The 13,827-nt window shown below is 43.0% G+C and overlaps 1 protein-coding gene across 15 annotated transcripts in view; it reads right to left on the reverse strand.

The window, feature by feature from the left end:
- The window catches only part of BCAS3 (BCAS3 microtubule associated cell migration factor), a 413,259-nt gene that overhangs the window by 380,929 nt on the left and 18,503 nt on the right, over positions 1 to 13,827 (reverse strand). For all 15 annotated transcript variants that reach the window (XM_064166577.1, XM_064166584.1, XM_064166578.1 and 12 more), the window contains exon 7: positions 6,308 to 6,380. In XM_064166577.1, the coding sequence (XP_064022647.1) occupies positions 6,308 to 6,380 (73 nt within the window). The remainder of the gene's footprint in view (positions 1 to 6,307; positions 6,381 to 13,827) is intronic.

The following is a 13,827-nucleotide window of genomic DNA, read 5'->3' on the forward strand; positions in this document are numbered from 1 at the left end:
GGGGAAGAGAACAAAGCATTACTGCAAGTGAGACCAGCAGCAAAGCAAACCTAAGAAATTCCTTTCTCTCTGCTCATTCTCATCTTCCTGCTGCAGTTGACTCAGTCGCATCTCAAAATGTTTCATGCAACTGTTTGCAAACCTGGCAACTGAAAGAATTCTTATAAATGAAAAAAGTAAATGCACCTACATGGACTGCTGGGGTTTTGCCTTCCTGGTATGGCCATATTTCTTCTGTTAGGTTTCTTGTTACCTCTATCATCTACTGAAGAGTAGATTTCAAATCACTCTCCAAACCATTATTTCATACCTAACAATCTGAAATAAAACAAAATTCTACTGGTCAGCTTCCACTTCAACCTCCCCATCAGTTAAAGTGAAGCATTTGCTTAGTGATAGCAGTGCCTTCCCAGCTGAGCAGAACAAAAAGCTTGTCTAACGCATTTGGGACCTCTCTGGCATATTTGAACGTGTTTTATGGATCCAGCATGTTCCAAATTGTGGCTTCAACAACCCAACCTAGGACTACATTTCCATGTAACATAACTGGTCTTATCTAGTCCTCTTTAAACTGAGTAGCTCCAAACAGCACACACCGACCACTTCTGTCACACAGTTTTGCAGCCACCAGTACTATTTTTTTGAGGGAGGCAAAACAACCCCAACTTTTCTGTTCATTTTACAGACCACAAAATCTCATGTTTCACCACCCAGAAAATTCATTAATATGTACCCCCCCAAAAAAAGGCAATTTGTTTTGTGTGGGTATAAAGATTTGTTTATCTTAGCCTTAAGAACAACGCACAACGCACCTCCACAAAAGCCCACACAAACAAAACCCATGCAGAAGTTCTTTCCTTTTTGCTTTTCCTTTCATTTGCAAATCTTGTAATCTAAGACTGAAGTTGACTGAACCAACATCTAAACCAGCAGGGCAGCATCAGCCAAAGAACACAATCTGTTTCCCATTTATGTGTCAAGACTGCATCCTTTTTGGGGGCTGTGAAAACTATTGTTTTGAGAAGATTATATAGTGAATCATAGAACAGTTTGGGTTGGAAAGGGACCTTTAAAGATCATCGAAGACCAACCCCCATGCTAGATATTTCAGTCATTTTACTAGATGGAAAATTTGACTTCTAAAGTATAAAAACATGTGTACCAAGAGCCTGTAAGAACCTTAGATGCAGGGCAAAAGCTTAGAAAACACAAATTTCCTCTTCCCTGGTAAAACACCCACTAGGGAGAACATAAGGATTTGGATTAGTGGCAAACCTCTCTCTACAGAATCTTTCCATAAAGGTTCCAGGCATTCATTTCAAAGTTTAACATTTTAGATGCACTAAAATAATTTCCTTGAAGCATATTCTCTCACCCATGAATGTCACAAAGAATTTAAGACTTAAAATTAGGAAATATGTAAACTATTAGGGGATCTCCACAGTAAACTACTTGCAAATTACCAAAGAGATCTTTCCACTATGTGAAAGACAAATGCAGGAATGAAGCATACACCTGAACATTGATTTTTAGACAAACATCAGTTTGTATCAAGTAGTTTTATACCCATCTTTGTCTCATAATGAAGGAAATAAGTCCTACAGGATTATGATAGACAAAGTGATTCATTACCTCCTATCCATTAAAGCACATGGTAAGCAGGAGGGATCATGAAAAACACTGAAGTTATTTAATGCAAGTGATTTAGAAGTTGTTAATTCATGATTAATTGAAAAGTCTTTGGATTCCAGTTTGACAAATGTTTCACATTAAAAAGAATACAGATTCAGATTTCCCTCACTACTGTGCATAAATGTGTAAAAGAGGAACCTTTTACATGGCCTTGTAGTGATAGGATGAGGGGGAAATGGCTTTAATTTGGAAGAGGGAAGGTTGAGACTGGAGATTAAGAAGAAATTCTTTACAGTGGAACAGGTTGCCCAGGGAGGTCATAGATGCCCCTTCCTTGGAGGTGTTCAAGGCCAGGTTGGGATGAGGCCTTGAGCAACCTGGGCGAGTGGGAGGTGTCCCTGCCCATGGCAGGGGGGTTAGAACTAGACAATCTTAAACCTTCCTTCCACCCCAACCGTTCTATGAATCTCTGATTTACTTTACAGCTAAAAAAAACCAAACAGAAGAATTTCCTGCTGGTAACCACTAATGCAGACTAGTGGTGAGAACCAGGAAATCCCAGCTCCTGACTCAACCATGTTAATATCTCACTGAGATAGTCCTAACAGACAAAACAACTCTTCAATCTCAAGTCGCCGCTTCAGAGTGGTCGAGGCAAAGATCTCGGAAAGCAGCAACGGTTAAGTGCTGCGGGAAAGGAATAAAAGGGAGGCAAGCAGGGGTCCCTTCTGCTAAGGGCAAGGCATGCAGGCAGGGGGAAGCCTGTCCCAGCTCTACAGGTCAGCCAGTGCTAGCCTACCCCTCAGGCTGCACGGGAAGCACTTGATAGTGAGCAAGGATTGCAGTCCTAGCAGGGGAGTGTGCACTGCCCACCCCCATGAGGACCAATGCCTCCATCCAGGTGAAGCTGCTGAAGGTAGAAGCAGCTGTGCCACCCCAGAGCTGTGGGTAGAGCCTCGACCCTTCTCTGGGAGTAGAGATGGGTAGTTCAGTATGCCTGCAAAAGGTGTGCCCAGGCAGAGGACCCCCTGATGAAGGCTGAGCTGCAGGAATTGTTAGGGTGAAACTAAACAACGAACAAAGCTGAGGAGGTAATTTCCCCCCTCCCCGAATCATTCTCCTTGGTAAATGATTCTGACAGATTTTTGGTGATAATCTGGGTAAAACCTGAATGAGAGGAAACTGCTGGAGGTCCAGGAGCACTTTAGGAGGTGACACATTTCTCCTGTAAGAAATTGACAACATGGTGAGGATGGGGATAAGGGCAGAATGGCTGTGCTGGTGGAACTGTTTTCTTTCGAGACTGCCTCTTGCAGAGATAAGGACACTGAGCCTATTGTCATAACCATGTCCAATCTTATTCAGTTTATACTAAAGAAAGGCAACACAGTTTAATGGATCACTGTAACTGATTGTGTGTTGGAAGACTTGGATTTCACTTCTGGAGCTGCTCGGGCCTAGCTGCCTTTGAGGAAACCCTTTAGTCTTTTGGACATTTTGTTTGCCTTTCTGTTCAATGGGAAATATTTTAGTGTCAGTGCCACATCACTGATTCCTTCACCTGCCATTTCAGCAGCCAGAACAGGCCTCCTATTCCCTGCACATCTTCTGGAGTGTGCTGACAGCTGCAGTATTTCATGCCATAGCCAGCATAATCTCCAAAGTAGGTGAGGAGATGACTGTAGTGAAAACCAAGTACTTTGGAACAAATGCTCTAGAATAAATGTAATCTTTTTTTCAGATACAGAATTAAAGAAGCTGTTTTATTTGTCCACAACCATTAAGAAACACATAAAACGATGCTCAGCACAAAACCTCAAGTTAAGAACAGAACTAAAACAGGGATTCAGGTTTAGAGGCCATTCATAACACAGCTGTTTTAATGTTCTACACATCTTGAGGCATAATGACCAGTATAGAAATGGAGTGGTGTTGTTTTAAGCTGACACCACTAGAAGGGACCGAGTATGATAGGGACAGGGCTAAAACCCTCAGTGGCACAGAGCATCAGAGCAGGCTGGACCATATATTCTACACCATGCTCACTGTATGACAGGAAAGTGGCTGGCCAGGGTTCATGAGATTTGTAATATATTTTGCAGTTTGTAAAGTTTCCTGTTTCAGGGGGGGGTGTGTGTGGTGTGTTTCTTTTCCAGTTTCCAGGCTGGTTGGTCCCTTTTGTTCCAGTTTTGGTTTGCATACAAGAGGGGGCTTTCAGGTTTTGCCTGCTGTCTGTACTGGTACCTTTTCTCCGTTTGTTTGTTTTTTGTTTGTGTTCCCTTTGTCTGATCTGATATTCCTGCAACAGAGTAGCAAATTGTCCTTATCTCAACTGGTATTTCAGCTTTCCTGGCTCCTTTTCTCCTTGCCCACCTACAGGGTAGTGTAGAGGAAGAAGAAAACCCCTCTGTCCTAATTAGACTGTCAAGACTCATCTGTCAGCTAAATTAAAAGGAGGAAGCCAGGAATGTAACAGGAAAGAAACAAGTGTGGCATTGAAGCCATAGAATCACAGAATTGTCAGGGTTAGAAGTGACCTCAAGGATCATCTAGCTCCAATCCTGCCTGTGGCAGGGCACACTTTCCACTAGATCAGGTTGCCCAGAGCCACATGCAGCCTGGCTTTAAAAGCTTCCAGGGATGAAGCTGCAACCACCTCCCTGTGTGCCCTACAGCTGAGGGCAAACTATCAAAGAGAACTCCTATTCCACAAGCTATTGACAAAATAGGTCATCTGCAAGGCCTCTCTCTAAAATAACTTGCAGTGAACAGTAAATGTAAAAAGTGTTTTAAGATTTACTCTGCCCTCAAGACCCCACACCTGTGTGCAGTTCTGGAGCCCCCAACACAAGGAGGACATGGAACTGTTGGAGTGAGTCCAAAGGAGGCCACAAAGATGCTCAGAGAGCTGCAGCAGCTCTGCTACAGAGACAGGCAGAGAGAGTTTGGGCTTTGCAGCCTGGAGAAGAGAAGGCTTCAACAAGACCTTGGCTACAGGAGGACTGGGGAGGGATTACTGAGAAGGTAATGACAGGATGAGGAGTAACGGGTCTAAACTGGCAGAGGGGAGATTTAGACTAGATGTTAGAAAGAAGTTCTTTACAGGGAGGGTGGTGAGACAGTGACACAGGTTGCTCAGGAAAGTTGTGGATCATAGAATCACAGACTGTGATCTTTAATCACATTCTGTGACCCACAACCCCCTAGAGGTGCTCAGGACCAGGCTGGATGAGGCCTCGAGCAACCTGTTCTAGTGGGAAGTGTTCCTGCCTATGTGGGGAGTTGGAACTGGATGATCTTTGAGGTCCCTTCCAACCTAAACCATTCTATGATTTTCTGTGAAGATTTCGCACCAGGAGCAAACTGGTTCTTTACTAAGTGGGTAAGGAAGAGCCTGGAGCACTGCCTCTTTTTTTCTAAGGAGGTGCTATGCCTTCTGGTCACAGCAGAAATCCTGATATAAAACCTGTTGGCAGATATCTAACCACTGCTAAGCAGCGGCACAAACCCACCCATTCATTTTGGTGTGTGAGATTTTTCTTCAGCAAAAAGCAGAAGCTACCAATAATCTTTGGAACATTTGCCATGAACTGAGAGGACCTAATAACACAGTGAAAATAGGAATAAACTCTAAGGATTGCTTTCTCAAATATCAGCTTCTAAAGCAAAGCTATGATGGAGTTTCTAGCCAAGGTATCCTTTACATAGATAAATACACTGCATTAAGACAGGAAGTCTTTCAGAAGCATTATTTGCCCCACCAGTTACATGCACTCTTATTCAGAAGAAATTATTCAGGAGATTGCACACACTTATGGGAGGGAGAGGAAGAAAAGACACTGTGAACAGTTTAGCAAGTTGTGAACACCAACAGAAAGCCACTACGTTTCTCTGCCCTACATGGCTTTTGGTTTCAAACAGGTAACATTAATATTCTACTTCCAAGTACTAAAATACACAGAGAATTTTACAGAGACTTGGTAGTCTTCTTCTACACCCAGAGTGATTAAATTCTTCATTGAAAAGGGTGTGGTAGAGAATTAGTCCCACTACTGTAAGAAGATTTACTTCAACTCTTTAGTCCTTGAGCTGCAGTGCAGAGGATTACCCTTGAAAAGCAATTATTTTCGTGCAGGTATAGATAGAAATCCTTTGCATCATCTGAATCAACATATCAGACAGACACAGAATATCTTAAGGCCCTCTTTAGGAGAGGAGTGATACAACAACACTGTCCAGAGAGCACAAGACTGTTAGAGAAGTGAAACTGATGTTTGTTTTGCTAACAGCGAACGGCTGTAACATTCCTTGGTGCTTTTAATTCGCTTGATACATGACTGTTGCCTGAAAGCATCTTAAGACACAAATATTGCTTTAGACACTTCTCAGTAGTATCAGAAAAAGGCTAATCATAACATTGTGATTACACTGAGAGCAAAATAAACTCAAAATAACTCTTCATCTATTTTAGATCAAGATTATGTTCCTTCTAAAAAACTTAAGCCACAGGCAAATGTGTGATGACAGCCTGGAAAAGAAGCATTTAGAAGTACTGCACAGTGTTACCTCATTAGCAAAAAAAAACCCAGGAATAAAGCTTTAAAAGTGTACCCACTGGTTTTTAAAACAGTATTATAGTCTCTCTATAAAACTCTATTCATTGAAACAGCCTTACCCAGAAGATCCAATGCTTTTGCACACACCAAGAAGAGGCCTCTTCTCAGCAAAGTTATCACATTTCTGAGCACCTAATAAGAGGGAAAGCAAAAACAAAAAAGCAAATCATGATGTAGTGTTTGTGTCACCTTTCAAAGTGCAGTGAGCCTGTTGTGGGGCCCCCAAGCTGTCAGAAAGATAATGAATATAGAATACAGAACTCACAACCTGTACAAGATTATTGATACAAATACAAGAACAGCTCAGCCATGAGCACTGGAAAGGCCTCTGCAAGAGACAGCAGGAACAAAACAAGTAGCAAAGTCTGCCCAGGACTTTGGAGCTCTTTTAATCATAGAATCATAGATAGGGGTTGGAAGGGACCTCTAGAGATCAAGTCCAATCTCCCTGCCAAAGCAGGATCACCCAGGGCAGGCCACATAGGAACACATCCAGGCAGATTTGGAAAGTCTCCAAAGAAAGAGACTCCACAACCTCTCTGGGCAGCCTGCTCCAGGGCTCTGTCATCCTCGGAGTAGAGAAGTTTCTCCTTACACTGAGGTGGAACTTTCTGTGCTCCAGCTTGTACCTGCTGCTCCTTGTCCTATCACTGGGCTCCACCAAACAGAGCCTGGCACCTTCATCTTGACACCCATCCCTCAGGCATTTATAGACATTGATAAGGTCCCCTCTCAGCCTTCTCTTCTCCAGTGTGAACAGGCCCAGGTCTCTCAGTACTTCTTCACGGGAGAATTCTATTCATTTCAGCTGGGGTTAAGGACTCCATAACTGTACCAAGTAATACTTGCTCACCTTTCATTATTCTCTTAAAGCTGCCTGTGGCAAGGCTGTCACCAGCTCTGTGTGACTTTCACACACTGGTTTCCAATTCATTCTGCCAACGTGTGAGTGGAGTGCAAGAGTATCATCCACAGAGCACAGGCTAAGGGCAGCATGTGGCAAGCTGGGCTGCCAGAGCCTGGCCAAGCACAGCCATGCTTACAGCCCATGCCCTGTGCCCAAGAAAACACAGCTTCAACACAAACCAGACTGCAAGAGGTACTACCAACACACAATTTAAGCCTTCCAGCCACACTCAGGCTGTTCACTCCCAGTGCAAACAGGACTCTCACACTACATTCAACCTACTTGAAAAATTATATAGCTTCACCATGTAATACCAGCACAGCCCCAGCAGCAGCAGAATTTGGCACATGCTTGCCTGCTCTGATTCAGCTGCTAAGGCAGTGTGCCACCACAGCTGGCACCAGAGCCAGGCAAAGAAAACCAGCCTTTCAACTTGAAGCTTCAGCAGGGCAGATTTAGACTGGAATTAGGAAAAAATTCTTTGCAGCAAGGGTGGTGAGACACTGGAACAGGTTGCCTACAGGTGGAGCCTCCTCTGGAGACATTCAGATCCCACCTGGATGTGTTCCTGCATGACCTACTCTAGGTGGTCCTGCTCTGGCAGGGAGGTTGGATTGCCTGGATAATCTTTGGAGGTCTCTTCCAACCCCTAGGGTTCTGTGATCAGTATGCATGTGTCTAAAGCATGGATTTTTTTTTTCCTCTCCATTATACACCAAACCCTTTGATCTATAAAAATATTGGTGAAATAGTCTGTTCAAATTTTCATTCTCAAATACTGCTGCACTGCAGCAATTATTCAGAAAGGCACAACAATTAACAATATACATTAATAATTAACAGAGTCAGTTATGTGAAAATAACTCAGGTACCTGCAATTAATTTGTAACAAAACCTGCCCAGTACCCTCATCTGCACAAGGATAAGTCTTCCCTCCTACACATTTGGCTATTTAGAAAGTCAAATGGCTCACATCAATAACTTCACCATCAACAATAGCTTTACAAGCAACCCAAAAGAGCCAAATGTATTTTCTTTCTATTCCTATTATTCCAAGGGCTTTTATGAGTCATAGCTGTACTGTTTGTACTGACCTGTAAATTGATAAATGAAACATATATTCTTCTGAAGAATCAGGCAACTAATTTGTTTTCTTCAGTACAATAACAGATGAACTCCATTTGTTCCTGGTCACTTAGCTACTCTCTCAGCATTGAGGGTGAAATGCTGACTACCAGGACTTCTGACATTGATTTAAGTGGAGCCAGGATCTTACTTTAAGTATTTAAATATACTTCTTCTCCTTTTTTTTTTTTCCCCACTAGGAGGTATTAGAGACATGAATTTATGTTTCTTTATGGTCTTGTTCTAAGTTCAGTGACAAGGAGGGACAAGCAAGGGGGAAAAGGTGGTGGAGAGTACAGAGAAACAACTACACAAAGAGAAAAATCAAAGATTAAAAATCAGGTTTTAATGCTCACAACACAGCTTTCAAAGTCTGTACAACAGAATCACAGCTTTGTAAAAACTTCATAGAACGGCTCACGTTGGAAGAGACCTCAGAAATCATCTACTCCACCTCCCCCACCATGGGGAGGGATACCTCTCAACTAGACTCAGCTGCTCATCCAACCCAGTCTTGAACACCCCCAGGGAGGAGGCAGCCACAGCCTCCCTGGGCAGCCTGTTCCAGATTCTCATCAACCCTGTACTGAAGAACTTCTTCCTCAGCTTCAAACCGTTCCCCCCTTGTCCTGTCTCTAGACACCCTCAGGAAGTGTCTCTGCAGCCTTTCTATAGAATTGCTTCAGACACTGGTAGGCAGCTCTAAGGTCCTCCCAGAGTCTTCTCCAAGCTGAACACTCTCAGCCTGTCCTCACAGCAGAGGTGCTCCAGCCCTGGGGTCATCTTTGTGGACTCCTCTGGACTTGCTCCAGCAGCTCTGTGTCCTTATTCTGGCAACACCAGAACTAGATGCAGTACTTGAGGGGAGGTCTCGCCAGAGCAGAGCAAAGGAGCAGAATCCCCTCTCTTGCCCTGCTGGCCACACTCCTCTGGACACAGCCCAGCAAACAGCTGCCTTCTGGGCTGCATGAAGGCACTGCCAGCTCATGGTGAGCTTCTCATCAATCAACATCCCTAAGTCTTTTTCTTCAGAGCCACCACTCAAACCACTCTGTATCCAGCCTGGATTTGTGCCTGGGATTGGCCTGACCCAGATGCAGGACCTTGCACTTGGACTTGCTGAACCTCACGTAGTTGGCACTGGCTCACTTCTCAAGCCTGTCAAGATCCATTTGGATGCCATTCCTGCCCTCCAGCGAGTCCAGCACACCACGCAGCCTGGTTTCATCAGCTTTGTTAAGATGTGCACAACACGATCATAGAACCATAGAATTGTTTGGGTTGGAATAGGTGCTTGAACTTTGGATTTCAGTCTGCAATTATCAAGGCTCTCATTTAAAATAAAAAAAAATAAAAAAATTCAAATCCATTTTCTACTTCAAAGAGATATTTCCAGAATGTAAATATTAATACTGTAGAGAAAAGGATCATTTAGAACAAGATCATTATTTTGAGGGCTCTGCAGGGCACCAAATCAGGTTAATAGCAGTCCCATTCATGAGATTGCAACAAGCGCCATGTGTTGTTCTCTGCACTGCTTAATGGAGTCAGCAACCCTTTCCAGTTCCACACTGGGATTTTAATCTCCCAAGTTATGGTGGATTAATTCTGATTTGTCAAATTGTGTTTATTTGCATGTGTGATACGCTGACGTGGGGCACACCTGCTCCACACACAGTGGTTAACAAAATGCAGCAGGATGATTGAAATGAAAAGCAGGCAGCTAAATCCCCTCAGAATACAAAAAGTATTGCAATCCTGTGGCAAAGTCTTCTTCTTAAACTCCTTTTATTCTAAATCCTTTTAATTCTGTCATATAACACTACAGCATTTACAAAAAAGCTGAAAATCCTGACAAATCACACAATTAAAGTAATGAAAACTCTGCTTCCTGCCAAGCGGGCACCACCTTATCTACAGCTCCATTTAGCTAAATGAGAGATGTATTTTAAAAATCAATCTAACTTCAGTTAGTGGACTTAAAAACTGGAAAAAAAAACAGCCACAGCTAAATGAAATTTCCTACAAATCAACGTTTAGAACTTTATGAAGTCAAAAGGTTATCCACACACAAGCTGAAAGCAGCTTATGGCCTGTACTGGTGATGAAACTGTGAATACATCTCTCGTGGGCCTCTCAAGAATGCCAATCATAATCACAGTAACAAGAGCAGGAGCACACTTAAATGAAGAATACAAATGAAAGCTCAGGAATTCAAAAGCCACTCAAAGCTATGAAAAGTTGCCCTGTTTCCCCTGAGTAAGAAGTGCTTTGGATCCATGTTGAATTCTGACCTATTTAGCAGGAGCACATCTGCAGCGTGGAGTGTTACTTTGCTGGTGTGCAATTCCACTGATCACATCCCCTCATGGCCATGTAATAGCACAGTGCAGCTCCTGGGCAGCTCAACCTCTCCTATTTCTAGCTCTTCACTTGAAAATGGTGTTGCATTTCTGGTCCTGTCTCATGTCAGTGTAGCAGCCATGCTGGTGGTGGTCACTACATATGGTTTTCACTCCCTGTTTTGCTGCTGCTTTTCAGGGATAACATCTATATATACAGAGAGAGATCTTTCTTAACATTTCTCTAGCACCATCATTTTGTGTCTGCTTTCTTGCAGATGACACCAAGCTGTGTGGTTTGGTTGGGAAGAGATGGTATCCAGAAGGACTTGGACAGGCTTGAGAGGTGAACCCAAGCAAATCTCAGGAAGTTCAACAAGGCCAAGTGCAAGCTCCTGCACCAGGGTCAGGGCATTCCCAAGCACAAATGAGGCTTTCAGCAACCAAGCCTGGTTGAAAGGTGTTCCTGCCCATGGTAGGGATACTGGAGCAGGTGATCTTTGAGGTCCCTTCCAACCTAAGCCCTTCTATGATCCTCTGATTCTCTGCTATAGTTTCTCTCGCCAACTACACGAAGAAAAAAAAAAACACAGAAGCTGACCTTGAAAGATCTGCTAGAAATCAGTGTTTCTAGATCACACAAACTGAAGACAGAAATATTTTATTTTGACCACATCTTGTTAAAAAAAAAAAAAAAAAAAAAGCTATGAGTCTAATTGGGTGAAAGTTTAAGGTGTCTTGGTCTAAAGCACCAATGTGATGTGGCCAGAACTGATTTGGTGGCACACAGGTCACACCACACAGTTTCAAAGAAATAAGTATTTTTAAAAGGTGCCCTCCACAATTCTGCCTCATAATAACTATAAAAGGCTCAGTAGCAAAGCTTGAAAACTCTTGTTCTGTAATTTCTCTAATCCCCACACATTAACATCCATTACAGCAGAACAAGCCACACAACAGTTACAACACAGCAAGACTTCAGTGCACACCTGCATGACCCACTTGCACCAAGCCACCCTTCACTGCTTGTTCAGCTTGCAGGGCCAGTTCCTCCACTAGCCACACTGTGCAATTATTTTGGCCTTCAGGGACTTCAAACCACTGAGCCACCCAAGTGGCTGAACATCCACAACACTCACATCTGTCTTCCTTTAAGAAGCAACCTAAATATTAAAGCTCTTTTAAATATACCTGCAGATAAAGCTGAGTCAGCTTTTGAGGTTCAGGTTTTCTTACCACAGAAGCAGTGGAGTAAAGAGATAAATTACTAAGTAATTTTCTTAGTGTTTCTTTAAATATCACCTAAGTGCTAATCAGAAGAGAACAAGCACAAGACAAATGCAGGAATATCCAAGGCAGAATACTTCACAAAATTCAGGATCATTTCAATTCTACAGGCAGTTACCTCAGAAAAATGAGAATGCATCATCTAGAGGAAGTGGTGAAAAATCAGAGACCCTGCTGAACAAAGACTGTGAATAATCTGGTCAGTGTGGCTACACAGAGCCATTAGGTGTCGTGTGAGAGGAAACCCAACACAGTAACTCGAGTAGCAGCGAGGACATCACAGATTGCAATCAGATAAACTGGAGGAGGAAGGAATTAATACACCCTGATTTCTGCCTGCTTCTCTGGCTATCATTAGGTACAATGATGTTACCAACTGTAGTTTCCTCTTTGAAGAATGGAGGCTACATTTAACTGGCAGAATTCCAGCTTCATTTTGCATCTACTTCTATTTTCTCCCTTCTTGTAACTACAAAGTCACATCCATTACTCTTCAAACACATCTTTGCATGCTTGTTTTAACTGAAGACACAGAAAAATCCCAGAGCCCAGCAAAGCAGGCACCTGTACATAGCTAAACAAGTACTAAACTCAATCACAGCATCCAGATTTGCAAGTGAAGAAGAGCTGGGCAAGTTAAAAAGCTGTGCCAAGCAGATGGCTCAGCAGCTAACGCAGCATGTGGCATGCAAAGTGCCAGGACTTAGTATTCTTATTTCTGAGACTGACAGCATCCAGACAGAAATGTCCTCATATTCCCAATATTAGCTTTGCAACTTCATCCCCTCACTAAGCCCTGAATCTGATCCCAGTGTCAACCATCAGTCTCCAAAAAGGCCTTTTATATTGCAAGCCAGAGAGAGCAATCACAAGCACTGAAGCAACAGTCCACAGAGAAGAGCTAATGCCTGCATTTTCCAGCATTATTTGCAGAAGTCTCCCAACTCTTTATGCACCTTTTATCCAGGCTGCAGACCAACCAGTGCCACAGACACAGAGACAGCAAAGTGCTGCAGTGCTGGGCCAGGACAGGTCAGGCCTTGCCTGGTCTGTTAGGTCTGACAAAACCCTGCATGAACACTGCAGTATAGCTGCCAGGTCAGAGCAGTTCCAGGAGCCAGTGAACTGCTCTAGCATGGCACAGAGCCTGAGCTAACAAACTTCTCCAGATCCAAGCTGGCAGGGTGCAAGGCCAGCTCCAGATACTGCACCACATTCCTGCTACTAGGAGCGCTTCTAACCTGCTGAATCAGCTTTGAGGAGGTCTCCTTTGCAACAAGCCCACCTGAAATAAGCCTGTATGAATTACCACTTTTGAAACAATGCTTTCTTATGCTCTGAAGCACATGATGCAGCAAAGGATCTGACATCAAAGGCCTGTAGGATTTTAACAAAACAGTTGACAAACTATTCAGTTCTGCTACTGTGAAGTCACCACATCAAACCCACCAGCTTCCCTTTCACGCCTGGGAATGAACTTGGTATCACCAACTGAGATCTCCTTCTAGGAACGTGCCAAGAGAGGCCTATTTGCAATAATTCCCTTTTGACAGCTTTACAGTAAAATAGTGTTTGAGCTTACTGATGGTAATCAGCTTCTCCTTCACAGATTCCTTTTATTTTGTTCAGAATTATTAAAGCTCATGTGTTAGTTATCTAAGGCCTCTTATTACAGCTTCACTTTTATCTGATTCCAGATACTGGTCAATGATACATTCATGTACTTTTAATCAAAGATTTAGTTAAACCAAGCCATGTAAAAAGAGCCCCCAAAACATGCTTTTAAAAGGTCTGGCTTAATTTAATATGAGCCAATTTGAATAGTTTTCTAATGTAACAACTATCATAGTCAGATGCTAAATATATGTAATTTAGAGACAAAGACAGTAACTGCTGGAAGGAGTTCATAAGCAGGGCA

The sequence above is a fragment of the Pogoniulus pusillus genome, chromosome 27, assembly GCF_015220805.1.
Source record: "Pogoniulus pusillus isolate bPogPus1 chromosome 27, bPogPus1.pri, whole genome shotgun sequence".
Classification (NCBI taxonomy): domain Eukaryota; kingdom Metazoa; phylum Chordata; class Aves; order Piciformes; family Lybiidae; genus Pogoniulus; species Pogoniulus pusillus.